This window comes from Diadema antillarum, unplaced genomic scaffold, assembly GCF_040938485.1.
Source record: "Diadema antillarum isolate AM-2024a unplaced genomic scaffold, OU_Dant_1.0 seq00000622_RagTag, whole genome shotgun sequence".
In the NCBI taxonomy this organism is placed as follows: Eukaryota; Metazoa; Echinodermata; class Echinoidea; order Diadematoida; family Diadematidae; genus Diadema; species Diadema antillarum.
The window spans coordinates 632825-656066 of NW_027271545.1; the positions used below are offsets into that span (position 1 = coordinate 632825).

Here is a 23242-nt window from a genome sequence, read left to right on the forward strand (position 1 = left end):
TCCTTGGGCCATGTCACAACTTTCCGGGCAAGCTACGCGGGCTTGTTGCGTGTAGGGTTTTTCCAGCATGCATGATAATTTCTGCAGGGGACAAGGATTTGGGCGAGTTTCACATGCGTCATACCTGCTGGGCTCGTGCTACTTACGTTCTACTTGCGTGTCAGGCGCGTGGGTGGCGCGTGAGGGCTGACAACTCGGTGAAGTAATCCATCTGAAGAACTCTATTTATATGGCAGAGATCCGCAAAATGTCATTATACTGGCCGCAGCCTACTCTCAACTAATTCGCAGAAAAGCAGTACATGACCCTCAGCACGCACGCAATTTGCTCGTATAGCTCGCCCCACGCCAGCAAAACTGAACAGCTACATGGATGTTGGCAGTATCGACACCGTTACTTGCCAGAAACACCCAAATTATGCTCGTAGAAAGCCCGCAGATGACACGCGTGTCCAGTGCATGTAGGCACAGATCCACAGGCAACCTACGTACTTCACGCGGGTAAACTGCCTGTGATTTGCGGCTGCTACCGGCCTCCTACTGGTGTTCTGCGTGGGCTATATTTTATTTACCAATAAATAATGTTTTTGATGAGATTCCTGGAAAAAATCAACCTTACATTGGATTCCTAGGGACAGTTATTGATAATAAACTCTCCTGGAAATGTCATGTTGATGATAACAGTAAAACTATATCTCGAAAAATCGATGTTATAAACAGAGTTAAGCTTAACTTCTCAATTACTGTACTCCGTTACTAATGATTTATTCCTCCCTGATTTACCCTATTTACATTACGGCCTGTATGCTTGGGAAAACACTATCAAATACTGCTAGACAGATAGCTGCTTACGCAAAAAAAGAAAAGAAATAATAATAATAATAATGATAATAATGATAATAATAATAATGATAATAATGATAATAATAATAATGATAATAATGATAGTGATAATAACAATAATACGATAAAAAATACAAATATAAAATATAAAATACTCTTTTACACTGAACTCACACTAACCCGTTATCTTTTTGAGCATAAGAGATTTATATCAATTTCAACTAAGTCAGTTTATATTTGATTTAAAAAAAAACCCGGGATTTTATGCCTTATTTACTAATATGTTTCATTAAAAAAAAAAAAAAATCAGTCCATTCATAAATACCTTACCAGACGATCCGAAAATATGTCATTTTCATTTACCTTTGTTGGGGTCCATGTTAACACAAAATACATTTGCATATGACGGATCACGATTTTTGAATGCATTAAGTGATGATATTGATGTATTCAAAAGTCATTAGATGTATTCAAAAGAAATATGAGTTGGATATTGATGCAAATGTGTAAATACAGCGTATATGAATAATAATGTTATGGATAATGTTATGGATTATGTTATGGATAAGTATAATCAATATTTGTTTATATTTCTACCATTAAACTATCGCCTGTTGCGTGCATTTAAGTAACTCCACCACCTGTCCCTTCCTCTCTCCTATCCTTCTTCCTTTTCTCTTTCCCAACACCCGTCTCGATTTTCTTTGTTTTGTTGCGTTTGTAGTATTCTTGTTCGTACTTCGGTGTGTCTTAGCTCATGTACTTGTCTTGTATCTTGTTGGTTTGTCTCGTCTCTGCTGGATTTATACACTTTAGTTAGTTTTATCAAGCCTCTAAACAATATATATATTTCTGAATATAATTATGTTTTGTTTGGTTAATTGATTAAGCAGATATGTACTGATTTCGTAAACACGCTTTTAAACTTCGCTTTCAGTGGGTCCCCTTGTATCCATCCTCCAATTTATTCATCACCCAAATGTCTCACTTTTTCAATCCCCATCAATGATATAACGTACCCAGCTTTTTCAATTACTCATGATGATATCTCGTCACTTTCATTCACTTTGTGTGTATGATATTATGTTATTGATTATGTTGAGATGGAGAAAAAAGAAACTAGAATTGAACTGAATTTCGAACTGAACTTAATTTTGAACTGAACTATACACTCAATCAATTATTTTTAACGAAAAGTACAGATTCCTTTCACTTGTCACTGACAAATTGTGCTATTAGTATTTCCTCTGCCTTCTGACAGAGATAGTGTAAGTGCTCCTTCATTATGATAGAAAAATGAAACTATGTTGAATTGTCTTTGTATTTTCTTTACATCGTCACCACATTTCACAAATTGTTGTAGTCTAATTATCCAGCGATGTTGGCACATAAATTTAACAAAATCTTAAAGATTTATAACCTTTGAACGGCTCGTTCAATTTTGCCCAAACTTCATCGATGTCTACTACTAATACTTATGTGTGTATTCACTAAATCCACATATACGTATTGGACTTTTTGGAGTAAATTTTTTTCAAACTCTGTTTAGTGGTCGCACGCTCTTGAACTCGACAAAACTCTCGAAGATGTTGGAAAACGTATTAAGTTAGCATGAATATTGGACCTCCTGTTTAACACATTAATTGGCCACGTTACTCTGATTTTTATCTTTAAAAAATATGAATGTAATGACACTCTTCCTAACAGTGCTACTCTTCAAATTTCAGTGCACGTAATGTAAACATATTCTACTTAACACTGGACAAGGACAAGAATGATGACGAATTTCGGCTGTTTATCTTATTTCATTGCTACCCGTTTGGGATGTTAATCCATTTCATGATTAAGATGAGTTGAACATGCACCATGCATGCAGTGAGTTCAACCATGGAGCTACTAACAGTAGCTCCATGGTTCAACATTGCTGTAGTGAGTCAGATGTTAGTTGGCTTCGTGCTATTAGTACTGTCATCGAATGCGGGCGCTCTTCACCGACCTTACTATTGACGACACTGTCGCGTCAGCCTGAATAGTATTTGTGAGGCATTACTCATCTTGTATCCCTGGGCAACAAGTTCGCGCATTTTTTCTATCCCGCAAGACGCATGTGCACGTCCTTTACCGGTTGTCTACATAACATCTATGTATATAGAATTATTTCTTAGAACTTCGAGATCAGCTCCATGGCTATAATGATGAACTTTTCAAAGTGGCAAACCAATAAAAATACAGTGTGATAAAACATACAGCTACACGGTCACAACAACCGAACTTCGATGAAAATGACTTAGGCCTATTTTGACGGAAACGACAGTAGATAAAGGAAAAACAGACAACGCAGAAACTGCAAAGGTTTGCAAATATATTCTAGCTAATATTTTGCCTTCTCTAATTTTACAGACAGTTCTTTTAGATTTCAGCTATGCAACATTGTATTTGTAAAAACCAACAAACAATCAAACAAACAAAAATACCACAAACGTTACGGAAATCTGATGCAAAAATGCAAACATGAACAATTCATCAGTGGATGAGATTTCACATCGATCCTGATTTTCTTTTCCCTACTATTGTTGAGTAGACATCACTGAGCACTAACTCAGATCATTTAGCCATGGACCCTACCACATTTTGTTGTAGGGTCCATGGTTTAGGAGATCCACGTAGTATGAATACAAATAATACCTGTGCCAAGCCCTAACATGACACACTTTTGACCTGAGAAACGTTGCTAACCTCTCCTATTAACTGGGGTCAAATGTGGTAGACGAGAAGTGTCACTTTCTCGATAAGACAGTGACCCTATGATACCTAAAATATGGGTCTGCTTGACAGACAGATAAATGTGCCTCTCCAAAACCGTTTCAGACTGTTTGAAGCTCCTTGTTGCTGCACATCCACGTGAATATAAACAAACCTCGCTAACAAGTCAAGACATATCATTGCAAGGCGAATTATCGCATTTGACACTAATGAGTTTTTAATGGTGAAGCACCCTTCAAATATTTTATGTTTCTCAAGATTTAACAGCAATAAAAAGTAATAATAATAATGATAAAAATGATAATAATAATAATAATAACAAAAAAAAAAACAACAACAACAATATAAGTAAAATGAATAGCGGGCCGGTCTTCTGCGGAAACGCGATAACGGCAGTGATTTTTCATGATTGGGATGCATTTCGTACACTGTGCTAGTCAGCCGCTAGTTTTTCTGCGGTCTGTAAATCACACCCAAAATCAGGCCTGGTACTAGAAGGGACGGTATTAAGAAAAATCAATAACAAATAGGAAAACACTCTTTGGTTATGAGACTAGGAATCTTGAGGAAATGGATTTCTCAATGCGTCAGTCCTTACCTGTCAACCGCTATAACCAGCAGTGTGTTGACGGACACGAAGAGTGACACATTCTTCAGCATGTTCATCAAGGGACACATGAAATCAGGCAGCACCCAATTCTGTTTCATGTAGTAGTGCAGCGCAAAGGGTGTGGAGACTAGGGCGACAAGAGCGTCAGATACCGCCAAGTTAGCGATCAGGAGGTTCGTGACGCTGCGTAGTCGTTTGTGGCGAGCGATCAAGAAGCACAGAAGGCAGTTGCCAGGACCGCAGACCACGGTAACGAGCGAGAAGACGATACCGAGAAACACTTTCATGCCGGTCATGTGAGGCAAAATCTCGCACTGAAGTCCAGGCGTGTTGTTCTGCCAAGGCAGAGATGAAGTGTAGTCGTAGTCGACGGTGATGTTGTCCCAAAGGATGGACGTGTCGAATGACGGCTCCAGAAGCGACGTCGTGTCGATGGAGCCCATCGACATCGGAACCTGGCCCGAGAGTCCGGCAATGGCGGTGTCCGAGCTGCTTGGGTACGGAACGCTCCGTGGAAACATGATGGATCGGACGGAGATCACAGATGGGCAAACGTGAGAAGAAAGACTTTTTTTAAAAAAATATTTTGTCACAAATATTTTTGAAATATCTTTACAATACTTCAATTCACACACTTCATCTCAGAATATCTGAAAGCGCACGCATTGAGCACGTTAATGTTTAGAGCTATATATTACAATCGATATAAAGAGGCTCAGATAACATAAAACGAAGCGGTTGTTAAGTGTAAACTTTAGAAGTGTTTCTAACTGGTTATCGACGTTGCGCACTCGTCTCGATGAAGAAAAGCTTCAAGCAAGTAAGTTTTCCGGCGCTAGAAACGAGCAGACGGTACTGATGAATGACACACTTTTGGCGCGCAGCGTCTGTAGCCACAAATTTCTTAACGGAAGCGATTGGCAGACTACGGAAGACAACCAGCTGGTCCACCAGCTGTGCGAATGTCGTGAGTCGATGCGACTAGCACTCGCTTAGACGATCGCTCACTTGTGGCAGTCGACGACGGGACAAACTTCGAAGTCCAATCCCTCCAGGGTGACTGTTGTCACTAAGAATGACAAATATCATCAAACCCTAAAGCTTAAAAAATAACCGTCAAAGCGAACACAGCATTCCAAAGAAGCGCGCGAGATTGGGTTTTCTCACTGCGACGCGCGAACCACGTCTGGCCTCACGATCTCGGATCGAACGCCCGAACCGATCAAACAGTATCGATATCTTTCGATCTTGTATTTCAATGTTAATTTTAATGTCGAGTCTTCACGATGTGCAATGCGTGTAGCTGAAGCGGTTCACTGATTTTATACGGAATGGAAATTATTTGCATTGCTTGTATCCACCGTAATGCGGTAATAATAGAATAGTTGAATACCTGTGAGGAGGAACGTCAGGAAGTTGCTATGTCATAATTTGACAGTTTGTGTTGCCTCTGATTTTTAAATGCCCTGCCAGACTTTTTGAAAGTGTCAAGTCGTCAACACGGCTGGTAGGCCATACCCCTGGCACCACGCTCTGCTGGGCGTCCGTTCCACGGGTGATTCTCTCCGATTTGAGCGATGGGGTGCACTTAGAGCATGCTCCCGAAGAAACGAGAAATCTCCAAATGAAAGCGAGGTAACCGCAAGGTGACCCCTTTCATTCTTTCTTTCTTCTCCCCTTCTCTCCCCGTCTCTTGACTTCTCGCAACTAGGGCAAACTGTCGGCTGATGTCCTCATCAAACCTTATACCATCTTGTTCTCCAACGGTACTCCGCCTGCCCTGGATTAGATGACGTAGGCTCCTGACAGATTAATTAACGACGGGAGTAACAAAACGGAAGAAAATGGGGGGGGGGATTGAAATTGTCGAATGAGCAGTTTTCTATGCATCCCGCTTATCAGACATATTATATTGTCTCTTTTTTAGGAGATTAAATCAATGAAGAATTAAAGCTCATTATCTCCTATGATAACACGGCCACACAATTGAAGAGAAGAGTACGTCCACAAGTTCCTTGTTTTACCGTCGGTACTGCTATACCCCTGGATCGATCCACATGCTATTGCGTTTATGATAATACTGGTGACGGTGAAGGCTAGAATATCAAAAGCCCGTATGATGTGGTTATGATATCCCCTGCAACACGCGACTATGTCGGCAAAGCAAGGAGCACTAAGTACAAGTTGTGTACACAGACGATGAATACCGCGTAGAGGCACCGCCGATATGGCCTATGTGACTGGCTGTTCGATGAATGAACGAGGGACAATAATCAACCAATCACAACACGAGATTTATGTAGCCAATCAAAAAGAGGGTGGTAAACTAATGAGACTTTCGCGTTCAGCTTGTCTTTTGCGAGCACTGCGCATGTTGCTTGTTTCGATACATGAGCTTGGCAATTCGTTCGAAGGAGATTATCGATTGACAGGCGTCCCGAAATTCAGGGAAAGAGTAGAGGCGAAAAGCCGGGAATCTGAGCTAAAAGCAAAGGGATATCTGCAGCTATCGTGTCCAATCGCAGCTAGAATACATACATAGGAATGAACGCGCTTATCGAATTGGTCCAACGGGCGGCGAGTGAAGAATAGATCACCTTTTTACTCTGAGAGGGAGATATTTATAGAGAAAATTATCCAAATTAAACTAAAGATGCAGACAACGAAAATGAATATAACATACGTGGAAAGTGGTGACAAAGAAAAACTTTACTGCATTACTCCTTGTTGATGCTTGATCTGTGGAGTGCTAATCATTAATCTTTACGTCAAGTTCTGTTTCATTATCTAATTCAAGTTTGAAATTGTTTGTGATTTATGTCCAGGAAATGTTACATTGTTACGCAATTATTCCAAGACAGAACTAATTCCTTTGTCGCAATGCACAGGAAAAAGATCCTCCAATACTTATCTAATAAGAAAGAAACAAGTAAAGGAAATATGTATGCTCATGAAATGCGGCCTACTAGTGAGAAGTCTGCATCACATCGTGCTGACGACAGATTTTGGAATGGATGGACGATTGGATAACTCGCGAGGAACGTGACATCTGTCGGCTACATGCAGGCAAACAGCATTATAGAAAAATATATATCGCTGGAATAAGCCACATGTCATTTCTTCCTTGATATACAATAGGCCTTTGATTGGAAAGTGTATTTATAAACTTATATTTTGTTTTTTTTTTGCTTTCATTCTTAATGTCCATGTCAATGTACCGTTACTATGTAAAAATAATATACAAACCAAGTTAGTGCTAATTGCCATTATTCCCAAACACAAACACACGGTTACCTGCCCCACCGCGGATTGATTAGTATGGAATTTATCCTGGACGGCAGAGTGAAATGAATAGGTTCAATTTACCCCCCAAAAATGAAGAAAAAATATTCTCACCGTCGCGATCAGATCGAATAAGATAAAATCAAACCAGTCTTTCAATATTTGAAGGCATTGTTACCGTTTCTTTTTCAATTTGTTGAGAAATGCACCGTTTTACCACAGTGACTTCGTAGTCACTTCATGTTTCTTTCATCATAAATTCATGGGGGTTTTCTTTCATGGGGGTTTACTTTCTCGATACCTGACATAAATGACGGTGAGGCATAGAGCGTGTTATCACAATTCAGTCGTGGGCGAGTTTGTTTACTGAACATGAAAAATACAGACTTTGTTTTATTTGAACGATGATGAGGATAAGGTAGTGTGATTTATTGTCCATCTCAAGTCATACGTTCCCACAATTCTTCACCATAACTTGGCTTGATCGAGGGGTCTCACCCTCTTTCGCTCTCTCACTTTGTATAGTCTCATCGGGCTCACTGGGCAACTTGTAAAGCAATTTGGAACTTCATTTTCTTCTGCCAGAGAGAGCATTTGGTGTTACTGACCTAATTTTGCGTTTGCAATCCTACATGAAAAATTGCACAGCGGGAAATCGGCATCTTGCAAATGTATAAAACGCATTGAGCTTGGTCGTTAACGGCGCAAAATCAACCGCAATATTCTAGCCCAAATTCCCGAGAGCAATCAAGCCCAATAATTTTAAATCGACTGTACGCAAAGTACATGATAATCAGCTGAGTGACAGCATGTATGCTTATGTGTGTGTATGTGTGTGTGTGTGTGTGTGTGTGTGTGTGTGTGTGTGTGTGTGTGTGTGTGTGTAGGTGAGGGGATTATTATTATAAGTGACTAGAGGGATGTTGCTAAGAGAAGTTTGACCTTGCTGAGGTTATGACAATTTTTCTTCAGATGGAAGTAGGTCCTATCTCGGGCGTGTGAGACGGGCGATAGAGCACACATTTCATTACACAAACAAAAATCATCTTGCACCGTGCATCTTCTCGATTTATAGAACAACATGCATCAATAAACGCGGGGGATTTAAAGAAGATAAACGTAGGCCCTATAATGCATGTCGTAAATTATGATCAAACCGACACTATGTCTGATTAAAATGATTGTCACTTGTTCTTCCTTTTTCTTTCATCTGACGAAGTCCTATCAGGCAATGATCGAAATAAAGCATGCTGTTGCCGTATAGTGGTAGAGGTGAGTGGTTGTTGCATGTTATTGTATGTATGTATGTATGTAGGTAGGTAGGTAGGTAGGTAGGTATGAAATTAATCTTTAGTTGGCTACATTCCCGCCCTCGCAGAGTTTCCCGGCCAGGTACAGCGACAATGACAATGTCTTTTCTTGTGAGGCCTCACGATACACACAGGCGTTATTATACAACAAAACAAAACACACAACGTGCGTGCACGCTAAGGGTCTTATACGCACGTACACGTGCGTTTAGTTGGTGGAAGAAAACAGTTGCGCTAGCACTGTTTTTTTTTCTTTTTTTACTGAAATGTTTACTAATATGTTGCACACGTCGAATTTCCAGCCATTGAGCCCTCGAGGATTGCTATACTCCAAACTGAAGATATTTGGGGAAATGCTGTTCTAATTTGTCCTCAGTCGTTTGGCGACCCTGTACTCCTCCCTTATACCAGTAACATTACCCAGACAGGTTACAAGATTAACTTTCTCACTTTTGCTACCAATTGTAGATACAACCAGATTGGCTGACAGCAAGCACTTGGATCCAAACTTAGGGAGTTGTGAGATAAACATAAGGAAGATCCTATGTCATAGTCATCTACTCTCACCTGTTAACCCATTCCCCTTGAAACTGGGTTCAAAAGGCCTGCTAACAAGCTGGTCATTAAAACCACGAGAAACAAAACGTCGATTGTCAGACCATGTAAAGTACCTGGCACCCGGTTGCCACTCCTGCCCTCGTCGCTTATACCGACGGACGATTCAGAGATACTTTCCCACATTTTCATAAGCCGCATTCGAAACTGTCAGAACACACAGATAAATAAACGTATCCCAAAACCATGGAGACGTCGCTCAACAAAACAAAACAGCATGAAACAAGATCCGTGAGAGTTACCTTATCGTACTATCGCTTCTTACTCCTCAGACGTCCATCTCAGACTGTGTACCTTACATATAAACGACGAGGTGGCAATAAATTTGGGTGATTCATAAATGTGGGAGGAAGATTGATGTTTTACCGAAATGTGGATTCACTTCTCTCTCTCTCTCTCGCCTGTCACAGTATTCCAAATAACATGTTGATATAGCGTGATGTCATGATGACCTCACAATGTCACGCAAACAATTGAATCGGCACTGTAAGAACGTCTTTCAATGGTGTACAAGACTTGACTGTGGTGGGAAAAGCTTCTTGCTGGGGCTTGGGATTTTATTTTCTGCGTCAAGATCATGGGTTCTGCGAAAATCGAGGAGTTGACACCAAAACAAACAGGACTGGCACGCAGATGATGTCTGCATTCGATGTTGAAACTGTGTTAAAATGCAACCGTGTCTCGGAGCCGATTCCTCAGATATACAATTCCGAAGCATCCACTGTCGTGCGATGCGCTACGCACGTCAGGATTGGCCATAGGTAGCTGATTTGCATAAAAATTTGCGCCATGATTGAAATCGTGGTCTGACTCGTGGAGAAATCGTACTAATCGTATCAGATCTTATCAGATCTTTAGGTCAGTCATGGAAGTCGTACAAAAGTAGAAAAGGTTTCAACTGTTAAAAAAGATTGTCTACGATCAACGCGATTGGCGCGACCGACCTCAAGATCTGATAAGATTTGATACAATCATCACGATTTTCATTACACTACGATTCAGACCATGACTTCAACAGATTTTGATAGATATACATGAGAATTCCACGATCTACTACTAATGTCCAATCGTGGCGTGCGTAGCAGATCGCACGACAGTGAGAACAAGCAAATTGGTACAAACCTTGTGTATTAAGTCAGGCTGACACTTGCACGATTCTGTGGCACGCATTGGCACGACTCGAGTCGTGCCAGTGCGCAAACTAGTCGTAAACTGGCGTGAAGTGTGCGTAAACCCGACGTGACTGCGTGCCATGTCGGGACGAGAATTTTGAAATGTTCAAAATTTTGGTCACGACAAAATTTCGCGACCCGGGTCGTGAACTATGCGCAAACTGGTTGTTAACTCGTCGGGACGATGCGGGAGGATGCGTGCCAGTGCGTGCCATGCCACGACTGTCACGAACTGACACGAATAGTTCACGAACAGCTCACGTCGAGTTCACGAGTAGTTCACGACATGTTCACGAATTGGTGCGCGTCGCAGCGTGGCCGTGCCTTCCCACTGACACGGTCAAGTGTACTTCACGCATTGATGGCACGAGCAGTTTACGCACTCCATTTCTTTTTCTTTTTTTTTCATTTTCTTTTCCCTTTCTTTTTTCGTGTCTTCCTTTTTTCGTTTCTTCTTTTTTTCTTTTTTGGTTTCTTTTTCTATTTTTCTTTTATTTGTTTCGTTTCTTTTTCGTTTTCTTTTTTGTTTCCTTTTTCTTTTCTTTTTTTTTTTTGGGGGGGGGAGGGGAGTTTTGTTGGGTTTTTTTCGTTGTCCTTTGGTTCTTTTGTTTGTTTTCGTTTCTTTTTCATTTTCTTTTTTGTTTCCTTTTTCTTTTTTGGGGGTAGGGAGTGCATGGGGGAGAGGAGTTTTGTTGGGGTTTTTTCGTCGTTCTTTATTTTTTCGTTTCTTTTTCGGGTTTTTTTTTTGTTTCTTTTTCGTTTATTTTTGTTTCGTTTCGTTTCGTTTTCGTTTCTCTTTAACTTTATTTTAAGGTTAAAAAAAGAAAAACAAGTGTTTTGAAATAAGATAACAAGTCATTAACATGAAAACAGCAAACAACAAATATGTACAAGTATTCAGCATGTTGTCTCTTCCACAGCCAATCCAAAAATGACCAGGGGTTGGGGAGGCCCCCTTTTTATATGGCGTGCCCAAGTCGGCACGACACCGTCCGAATTGCGTAAACTATGCGCAAACTATGCCCAAACTATGCGTGAACTCGTCGTACCAGTTCGTGTCAATGTGGACACTGATGGGCACGCATTCGTGAACTATTCGTGAACTCGTCGTGAACTCGTCGTGAACTATGCGTGTACTAGTCGTGAACAGTGCGGGAGCCTCCCACTTCGTGCCCCAAAATGGCACGACTTGTCACGACAAAATCGTAGCCAAAAGACGTGCAAGTGTCAGCCTTGCATTAGACTTCAACAGTGGTTCAGGGGTATTTTTGATGTTATTTCAAAAAGTTACAATCTTCGGATGACCGCATCTATGCAACATATCAATGTCGTATATCGGAGGACATGACATAATGAAATATGCATAATTTTGAATGGCATTAAAACAGTGATGAAACAGGTAATTTCTAGGCCCAGAGTAAGCTTTCATTCTCTCGTTGACTCACGCTTTTGTTCAAGAGTTTCCGATTTCGTTTATTCGCCTGGTTGTAGTTTTTTTTTTTCAAATAATATTTATTCATTTAGAATTCGATAATACAAGACACATCAATTCATTTTGGTATTAAGCCCTACTGTACAAACATAAAAGAGTAAAGGCCCGTTTACGCCGAACACGATTACGGCAATTAACGGTGTGATTTTTTGCTATGGTGCGCCAGAAGGAACCATGTCTGGTTCTGTTACAATATCACTTCCCCGCTAATAATTTGGTTACAAAATTAATAGTCATGTGGTGATTTTGGTGCTCTTGATTTTGGCATAAGAATAACATATTGGGTGATTACCGAATTACACGTACTATTTTTTTATTAACAGAACCAGACATGATTTCTTTTGGCACACCATACCAAAAAAAAACCCAAATCGTTGCCGTTACCGTGCTCGGTGTAAAAGGAGCCCAAAGTCCTTTGAAGATAACTGAAATGATTCCTTTAAAGATAACTGGTTCTGGTTTTGATTGTTGTAAGTGGATGGGTCACACACACACACACACGCACACACACACACACACACACACACACGCACACATTTTAGTATACATGTATGCAGTATCTCAACTGAAGACGGACTCAAGAGAAGCAGGTTCCGTATGTTGAGAATTTAGTACAATGTATCTCTCTCAGTCATATCCATACTTTAGAAATGTTAATACTAATTGAAAAAACATACTAATGAGTAAATTAGTGTGTATAATGTGCAGCAGTCTCGCGATGGAAGGCATCACCACTTTTTGTCACATGAGTTTGTTTTCTTGATTATACCATACATGAAGTAAATATATATGAGTGGAGTGCAATAATATAGGTTGACAATCGAATCAGTGAGGTAGAAACTACGCCGATTTTCACCTCATAATTTCTCTCCGATGAAATTCCGGAAGTTAATATCATTTCCTTGCCATGATGATCAACTTCAGGCCCATGGCTAGCGCGTGTTGCTACAACTGTGTTTGTGCGTACGCCGGACGCATGTTGCTCTCGGCAACTATTCTGCACCTAATCTATAAACTCCACCTGGTGTAAAATATCAACACGACAGAAAAATCCTCATCGTCCTACCATGGAGCTACTGTTTTGCAGCTCCGTGGTCCTTTGGTTAAATGTAAACCTTGCAAAAGGAATGAAAATCAAAGACTTGATCACCACTCTAATGATTGGGAAGAGGAAGATGATGATATATACAAGGGGAAGAGCAAAGACGACGAAATAAGAACAGGGGAGGAGAACAGGTAGGAGAGAGATGAGGAAAGGACAGCGAGGAGGTGCATGATAAGAAGGGAGAGATAGAAGCATACAAAAAAGGAAAAGATTGAAAGGAAGGAGAAGAATCAGAAAATTAAAAAAAGGAGGAGAAAAACAGAAGAGAGTAGGTGATGATGAAGACAACTGCATCCCAAGTTCAGGTCAAGAAGCTGTAGTCACAATGTAGTTGTCCAAGAAATAGTGACATCAGTGAGATATTTCAATCCGTATTTACTGCCTTAAGAAAAATAAACATAAGAAATGAGGTCAGACTTACGGCTATATTGAGATAAGCTGAAGTTAATCCACGAAACCTAGTATGACCTCGATGTAGCACCTCGGGCGTCATATATATCAACCGATATCTGTTAAAGACCGGATCGTATACTATAGTAGTTTTGATGGATGCTTAACTTAAGGTTTCTACCATTTTTGATGAGATAATGAGAAACCTCTTATGAAAGAGCATGTAATTTCAAGAGGATTGATTATTGGATGAAAACTGATTTTGAAATGGCTGAGATATCCTAAACTTGATCCTAATAAAATGTGGGACCATCAATTATTACAGTCTCGTTGTTTCACTTTAGTTTTGGATATTTCGGCCATTCCAAAACCGATTTTTATCATATAAACTTTGAATTCCTCTTAGAGTGGCATGCTCTGTGTTATTTTATAAGTGGTTTCTTAGTATCTCGCAAAAAACTTTAAAAGCCCAATCCTCATCTCAACCGATACTATACCCTCCCTTTAGGGGCTAGCATGATATTGTAAGAAGTTGGTTCAAAGGCTTTCTAGTATGATACTGTAAGAAGATGGTTCAAAGTTTCTTATAAGGTGTACATGGCAAGCCATAAAACGATTAGGAAGAAAAGAAAAAAAAAAACACCCTCCATTTACCTATGACATATATTTCTTGATATGCTGTCTCCTTCGATTTATAGGCACACCATCCAAATGTCCTCTCTCTCTCTTTCTGTGACCTTCTGCGACCTTTTTAACCAAACGAAAGAATATTTGTGAGTATCCATCATAAGACACTGAAAAACTCTACCGTTACGTTTCAAGATCCTCGTATTGCTTCTCAACCCTGGGTCATGTTAAAGTGCTGTAATGGATACCATCATTTCAGGGTTTAATGCAACCCGCCAAGACGCAAAATAAATGGGCTTCTCCACGCCGTTTCGTAAATTAACTCTGTTACTTCCAGACGCTATTCTACAACCATTCCAGATGAGATGCCAAGGCTCTTTTGAAAGTCTCGATCCAGATAATAGGTTAATTCCGCCACCGCCATCTCTCGCTTTCCATCTCCGCCGATCCTACCGCTTTGCAAACGTCAATCGATAACATTTATCTTCACCTTGGAGAGTGGCGCGGCCTGTGTGTGAGCGAGTGACTCGAGGAGTACTCTCCGAGGGATCCTATTGCAGTATTTATCGGGAGGCGATCGGCGAGAATGAACGAAGCGTTGAACGGTAATTCGAAGCACACTGGTACAATTTCGCGTTACATTAAAGCAGAAACCTTTATTAGACAAGCAGCAGCGCGCTGAGTGGACATGGGAATGGTTCAACAATACATACAGGAATAGATTAGGACTAGCGACGGCTTAGAAGACAGTGGGGAATTGCGCCGAAATTATTTATGGTAATACTATGATAGAGGACTTGCAGTGAATTGATAAGTAACAATCAATTTGAGATATTTGTCTGTCTACCGTCTGGCTACTTTCTGGACTTAATGAGAGAGGAGAGGAATCCCCTCCAGTGTTGCAGCAGTGAGCTGAAGTGAGCTGCAGCGAATCAAATTACCAGGAAACCAGAGATATACGAGCTCGTTGCTGTCATTTATATAGCATTAAACCCATATCACCTTCTATATGTGAAAATAAACCAGTATCAGATGCACAGTGTGAACGCCCGCTTTGGCGTACTGTAGCACGAGAGATAGAAAAGGAGAGAGAGAGGGAGAGAGAGAGAGAGAGAGGGGGGGGGGGGGGGGGGAGGAGGGTGAAAAGGGGGAGGGAGGGAGAAGAGGGTGGGGTGGAGACTGAAGGAAGCTATGCCGAGACGCGTATGGCTAGTCCGCCGGTGGATACCCAACAACACTCATCACATCTACGGAGACAGGAAGAAGGTACTTCACCAAGGATACGCACACGGCGTGACGAAAGCACCATACTCATATGTTTCATACCTTCGAGAGACTGGCGGACTACCAGACCTCTCAGCGTAACTTTCTAACACAGGCTATGTCAGGTTCTTTCTGCATGTCATAATTTTTTTTCTTTTTATATATATATATATACATATAAAAAACAGCAACCTATGTATAACACAATGATATTCCCTTGCAGAGGAACATCTGTAGACATTAAGGTTTCTAATGATATGTATCAATATTCCATTTTGTTTCCAAAATTATGGAATGTTGAGAGAGCCAGCCAGAGTAGGCAAAGGCAGTATACGAAACACGGTTCTGAAGTTCAAACGCAGTCGATCTTGCGAGCACTAACTAATACGGCAAAACATACGACAGCGAAGGATAGTATAAAAACATATGTGTCCAAAGGTAGGGATGGGTGATGTGTGCGAAAATTGATTATGTTTTATCACATCTTTTCTACACATCTATTTCAGCAAATCATAAGGGGAATGAAATCATTAAAGTTGTGTCTACTTAAAGTGACATTCTTTCATCTCTTATTAAATTAGCATTTGTTGGGATATTTAGATTGAGCCTGCCTTGACCTGCAGTCTTTTATGATATGGTCTCATTATTCTGTTCTGAAGTAATACTATACTTGTGAGACAAATGATGATGATGCCTTTGAAAACGGCAACTGTTAATTGATTACAATAATCATAACATTACTTTCATCTTGCTCATAGCCATCATCATGATAGCATTATAGAAGCAGACGTTGTAAAGATAACAGACCACTTAAAGCAATTGCAAATGTTATAACAAAAAAAAATCAAGGTTAGAGTGCTTTTAATAAAAATAAGAACTATCATGACACAAAAAGGCCGAATACGTTAATAAAAAAGAAAGAATTTGACGTTTTGTCAAGTAAACTGATCACACCCTGACAACTTTCAACCACAGATCACGATGTTTAAACCGTGTTAGTGACCTGTCCGCAGATTCATTTGCTCCAGTCATTTTGATTTTAAATTCCCTTTTAAAGAGTGACCAGATGGATGCATGTTTTTGTTAGTTTGTTTTTGTTTGTTTCTATAAGGGAATGAATGAGAAAATGCAAATGTTAAAATTTCCGAAACGCTTCACTGGCTTATTCGGGCTTGCTTGGATCAGCCCATGTCACAACTTATCAAGATTAATTCTACTCGACACTTTCCCCGAAAGTGTCCATGATCTTGACCCCGTTATGGCAGGTGGTCTTGATCCACCCCTCGGTTGAGGCTTCCTCACTGGTTCGACCAACACCTAACTCTCGTGAGATATGGCAACACCAAGCCATGCAATATGACACGTGATTCCCATCACCAAGGCCCTGAACGTCATCTGCTGATTCATTGGCAAGACTGCTCCATTCAGAAGCTAATAAATTCCGTATTTCGTTTTAGAATGATACTCATCCTAATCACCATACATGTGCGATTCCATTTCTGTCGAAATGACTTCTTTGCCATATACTTCCTCTATTTTGGTTTGAGAAACAAGTTCAAGGATTCAAACGATGGTAACGCTGAGGTTCATTGTATACGATCTACTTTGCATAACTAAAATCATCATAAATCGTGCATTCTTTTCACGATGAACAACATTCAGCTGATCTTGATAATTTTACTGCTTCGTGAAAAGGCTGACCCTGTGGGACCCTGTGATACTGGTTCTTGACCAAGAAGAATAAGATGATCATGATGTTAATAAAAAACTTAATTTTGGGGTCATTTTCGTAGTTACTTTCTACCTATTTGCTTTTTTTCTCTCTCTCTTTCTCGATCGATCGATCGAAAAGAAACGGTCTATGCGATGATGATGATGATGATGATGACTACGACGACGAAGAAAAGAGCCATAGGTAAAAGAAAAAAAAAACCGAAGAAGCCGGAGATAATATCGAATACATACTGTGGAGAATAATTACTGAATTTACATGTCACATCATGATGATCATATAATGAAACGTTTAGATATAGGATGTATTTCTGAGGCAATTACGGGTGCATTCGGACAGTAAACGGACATTTAGAAAATGCAATCAACTTTTTGTATCCCTGCAGTAACGAAAGACCAGAGTGAAATGTATATGGACAGTGCAAAACTGACCTTGGAAACCATACTCAGCGACATGCAGGACACGTACCACCGAATTAGATCGTTTGGTGTTCTCTCCTGCTTAAGAAGAAGAAGAAGAAGAAGAAGAAGAAGAAGAAAAGAAAAAAACGTTTCTTGATTGGCTTCGAACAGATCAAAAAAAAAACAATAACAAAAATAACAACAAACAAGAAAAATGCAGGTATGTTGTATGGGGAGATTTCTTTTCTTTTCTTTTCTTTTTCTAGCTGAATGCCCTTCCCCACCAAAAAACCATGGGCAGGGCGTGAAGGGGAATATTGATGAGTGACAGGTAGAGAGAATAAAGTGCACAGACAGACGATTCGGGGTAAGCCTGTTACGATTTGCCCAGGGGAAGGGAAGTGGACTAAAAGTAGGTCCCCGAACGAGACTTGGATTGAAATCCAGACTTAATAGTCCTTGTTTGTTAGGAAAAGGGATGGGCTTTGGGGAGCAGAGTCGCTTCGAACGCGGTGTAGGTTTGTGCATCTTATGTCATTCGCATGGAATGGAAATAAGCCTGTGGAAATAAAGGCTGTGGCTGCCAGCCTCCTTTCTTGCTACACGTCAGTGAATTTCAAAACCAACACTGAATAACTAAAAGGTGACAATTCTGGTTACGATATCGCGGTACCAAACTGAATGATCACCTTGAAGTAACTCCTGCCGATATTGAATGATGCCTTGGTTGAACGCAAATTAAAAGAGTTTTACTGAATGGATATCTAGTAGACAATGAATAGGTTTGCAGTGTTTTGAGAATTACGTTAATAATTGGTGTCCTACTGTACATGACTTGTCATTACGCTGGTGAGCACAATCTGGACCGTGCCGTCCGTCGTGCTCTCAGAATTCATCATTTGCAAAGCTACAGCTATTTTCCCTCTTTCTCTCTCTACCGAGAGCGCGACGGCCGGCCCCTGAAAGCTCGATGCTAGCATGCACATCCAACTTTTTGGTGTTTATACTGAATACTTGTAATAGTTTTGATGAATAACATGTATGCCAAAGTAGCCTACATAGATATACAATAATCTGATTCTGAATGCAAATGACAGCTAGATCACACAGGTTCACCTATATTTTATCATACATGATATACGTATATAATTCTTAATTATCAATTTTGATAAATATCATCATTTCAGTTAGCTATTATTCTTCAATCTGGTCTAAACTTAAAAAAAAGATCAGCTCTCCTTTTTTTTTCACAACCACCGATTATTCGGGGCTTACAGCCATGCAAACTTGCCTTTGGGTAACTAGGTCGCGTTACATTTCGCTATTATTTGTACACTCACTGAAATTTCAATATTGACAATACCATAACAACTACTGTGTATATATATGTATATTTTTGTTTGTTTACAGTTAACAAAGTACAATGGTTTGTGCTCATATTATTTACAATATAACCCGTTATGAGAAGAATGAACTAAATTGAATTGAATCGAATTGAATTAAGTTGAATTGAATTGAATTGAATTGAAATGCCCCAAGAGGCCAGCAAGGCATAACCCATAAGTGTTTACCAGCGGACAATTCTATCCTAGATTCTCTCTCCGCAAATGAATTCACGGTAGAATTCCCTGAGAAATCAATTTGTTAGCTGATAGCCATATCACGTGCTATGTCTTAAAGCAAAGCCAAAATGCAATGCACAACGATAATTATCAACAATATGATTGAATCAATGTTGTATAAGAATTATGCGGCAAAACATCTGAACGTTTCATATCTATATTCCGTTCAGTAAGGAAGTAATTGGGTGTTTGCTTAAGTGACTCCACCTTCAATGACCTTTGAAACAGGAGGCGACATGACATTTTGTCAAATATATGAAAGAATATTTCTCCTCTAAAACAGGGCAAATACCTGCGTGTGGATATCCGATGGTGCTACGTCTCATCTTCAACATCAATTCCATTGTTGCATGGAAGCGTGACTTGTAGTTGCTAAGCAACGTGTGGCCCCCTCTGATTAATATGTCATTTTATTGATACATCCAGACGTGTTGACGGGATTCGGTAAGCTCTCAACCGTGCGTTTTCTTACCATTTTCTTTTTCCCGACTTGAGTCTCCTGTCCCTGGTGACGAGAAGACGCCATGTGTTTCCTTTTGTGGTGATGAGGCTAGATCTTCTACTGACTTCTTTCAAAAAAAAATTCTGAGCAAGCCAAAAATAAAGAGAAGGGGTGACAGACACATCCCTCTGCAGAAAAGTAGAAGAGTAGAAATCTGTGAAGGAAAGTCCACTTATCTGGCCTTCTCAAACAGTATATTATATTTCTGCCAAATATAACAAAACCAAATTCAATTAATAATGAAGAGGCAATTTTGTAGTTTTGTTTTTAATCACTCGCTAATGCTACGCTGGACTTTCAACACATAAACACCTTTGTGGTGCACGTATTGTTCAAGTTCAAGTTCATTTTCGTTTTTACACAATAAAATGATATATAAACGTAAATCTCACCTTTATTTTTTCACTGACAGAAATAATGGCCTTGAATTTATACAGAGAAAACAACAATAATTGAAAACTTATACAGTAACGATACATTGCAATGGGTACTGAGGTAACGAAAGTGAAATACATGTAATTGTCAATATGCACGGTGTGCACATTGTTGGTATAAACACCTTCGCCATGTTCTCTTTGTTATGTAACACCAACGCATAACACTGTGAAAGCAGCACACCCCCCCCCCCCAAAAAAAAAAAAGAACGGAAAACTAGGTTTCATTCGAAGGTCTATTTATCGGTAACATCATGCGCAAGCCACTATAAGAGTCGTCATGGTCATAAAATGTCACACACACAAACACACACACACACACACACACACACACAAATAGTAAGTGGGATAATGGTTATCTCAAAACTTCTGAGTCTCCAAGTACTTCACTTTCTTCTTTCCTTCGCAGATGCAATATTTTCTTCTCCTCGTCCTCCTCCCCTCCCCTTGTTCTGTCCGCTCTCTTATCTTCTAATTTCGCCTTTATCATACTTCTCGTTCAAAGACTGAAATTTCAGTTCATATGCAGTGCTATATAGTTGAGACCATCAGTACATTCGCTCTCCGTCTTCGGAATGGATCAATAAAATGTACTTATTAAAGTTGGATAATTCTCACGATAGAGAGCTGGTGTTTGGGCTCTGCAAGGAATGAAAAGCCTCTACCTGTCTTAGCCAAATAGTTATAACGAGAACCATGTATTTATCAAAGTGAAATGTGTCAAAATCTGAAGTCATCGTCTAGACTAGAGCGAAAATGGTCATTTCTTTGACACTTCATTTCCCGACGGTTATATTACAATAGAATGATTAATTAATCAAGCCTCATAGCATGTAGCATTTCTCAACAAGTCCAACATCCATTACAAATAGTCTTATATACATGCAGAGAAAAAAAGACAGTTTTAACGTGTTTTGTTTAGACTACAGTTACGTGCTCCATAAAAAAGTGTTTAATGCTCATGAGCAAACAACCAAGGAACCGACGCGACGGCCCTCAGTCCCCGGCGAAAATTGCACACAGTATTTTTGATCTTCGACGCTAATGGCAAAAGATCATTGAGGCATTCTAGACAAGCATACTCTAGAAGGACATTTTTGCATTTCTGAAACAAAGCACAAAATCAACAAGAATTTGCAATAGTGTGTATTAACAGAAAGATAGATATAGGCCCTAAACATGACAAAAACAGGATACTCAGTCTATGCACTTACAAAAAAGAAAGAAAACAAAAATGTTGTCGAGGTCATTTGACATTATGTTGATGAATAAAACTCCGAATTCCTGACCAATCAATCAATGAACCAATTCATCCAAGTTACCAACAAGCCAATCAGCAAACCAACTTATAAAAAACAATATATCAATGGACCAAAAGCAGACAACCAACCAATCAACTAACTGATATGCCGTCCTGTCCACTAAATTGACGTACCGTTTAACCTACCAGTCAACCAAGAGATCAGAAAACATGTTTCGCACACAACAGTGTGCTCAACATCTTTTCGTTAGATTTTGATCGAACCGCTCCTTTCCAAAACTCGTAAGCCTATAAAGTTCTATCATTTCTCACGTGTGGCTTTCGATTATTCAATTTATCCCCACTACTAGTATCTGAACATCTCTGTCCTGCTATGACCTCGTGCCTGATATATGAAAGGCTAGAGGGAGATAGCAATACTTAATTAAAACGCGATCTCCATGACAACAGTCCAAACAGATTAATCTTAAGAACTAAGGTCGTATGAATTCAAAGAGTTCGCACATGCACATAAACAAACTTGCTGTATGAGATCACGTCAAAATTGAAACATGTGCGCGCAGATGATTTTAACCACTTGCGCACGTCTATAAACGGATCAACCCGGTAGTGCAGAAATCAGGTGGGATGAGAAGAGCAGAAAAATCATGGATGTCATGTCTGTCTTCATGGGGAAGATAACTACTACATACACAAACGATAATGGTGGCAAATTTCTATTTAGTCTTTGATTATGTACCAGTTTGAAACCTGGGAGGAAACCCCCAGCCCATGCCAATTTACGCATGGCTTGTCATGCTGGTAACTGAGATAGTATTGGTTGCAAAAGGAACTACATGTAGTTCCATTTTCGTCCAAAAAGTGATTTTTTTTTGTGGATATTATCAATGTTTGCTTGCCTGGCCGTTATATGGTGCCTTGATCATTTTTGAAAACTTAGTATACAACATAGACAAACGGTCATACTTTGGATTCAAATTTGTCCTGACCCAGTTAGAGACACTTCTATTAATGAATGAACTACTGGGACGCATGTACTAAACTTCTAAGAAATACTGAGGACCGATTTAGCGCTTTCTTCCAGTATCAAGTTCACCGTTCCGCGAGCTGCTGCTTTGGTAGCAATTTCTGAACAGTATCGACCGACGGAGTACGACCTTGGAATCACGTGAGCTAGCACCTTTCTCACCTGCACAGGTGCAGCAACTTTACCGGCGCCGTCATATTAAGGCCTCTTTCCGTTATTGCAGGTCGCGCTGTCGCAATACCAGATTCTCGTATCCCGTTTTCCAAGTCTTTGTAGGGTCATATCAGAAGTTTGACTTTTGGCCATTTTTTTATCTCTGTCACCCACGCTGCAATCAATGCTATGTCACAGTTTCATTTCGTGATACTTCACAACACTGTATTCAACACACGATATCTTTGTCAGATATTTGCTGGGGCGGGGGCGGGGGTACATTGACACTTGGCCTAACCACGAGTACTACTCTTGACCCCCCCCCCCCCCCTTTAACCTGCACCTACTCACCCTCCCCCCCCCCCCCCAGTTTTTCGGCCCTTACTCATATGCACTTCACGCATCTTATGTTTCATGGAACGGATATAATAAATGGGTGTTCTATGGGTGACACATGAATGGATTGTTTTGTGCCGATATATTGTGACTCATTCTCTGAAGTTAAGATACCCCTCGTGTCATGATATTTTGTGAAAGGGAATTCTACCCCTTAATCACTATGACATAATGGTTGGCTTTAACCCCGTGACATTTCAAATTGGAGACAATGTATATCATAGGATTTCGTGCCAACCGATT

At 40.1% G+C, this 23242-nt stretch overlaps 1 protein-coding gene across 1 annotated transcript in view; it reads right to left on the reverse strand.

The window, feature by feature from the left end:
- Window positions 1-4575, reverse strand: part of LOC139736126 (prokineticin receptor 2-like) — a 38526-nt gene extending 33951 nt beyond the window's left edge. The window contains exon 1 of the mRNA XM_071646858.1: window positions 4204-4575. Within this exon, the coding sequence (XP_071502959.1) occupies window positions 4204-4511 (308 nt within the window). The 5' untranslated portion in view covers window positions 4512-4575. The remainder of the gene's footprint in view (window positions 1-4203) is intronic.
- Between the last annotated feature and the right edge of the window lie 18667 nt (window positions 4576-23242).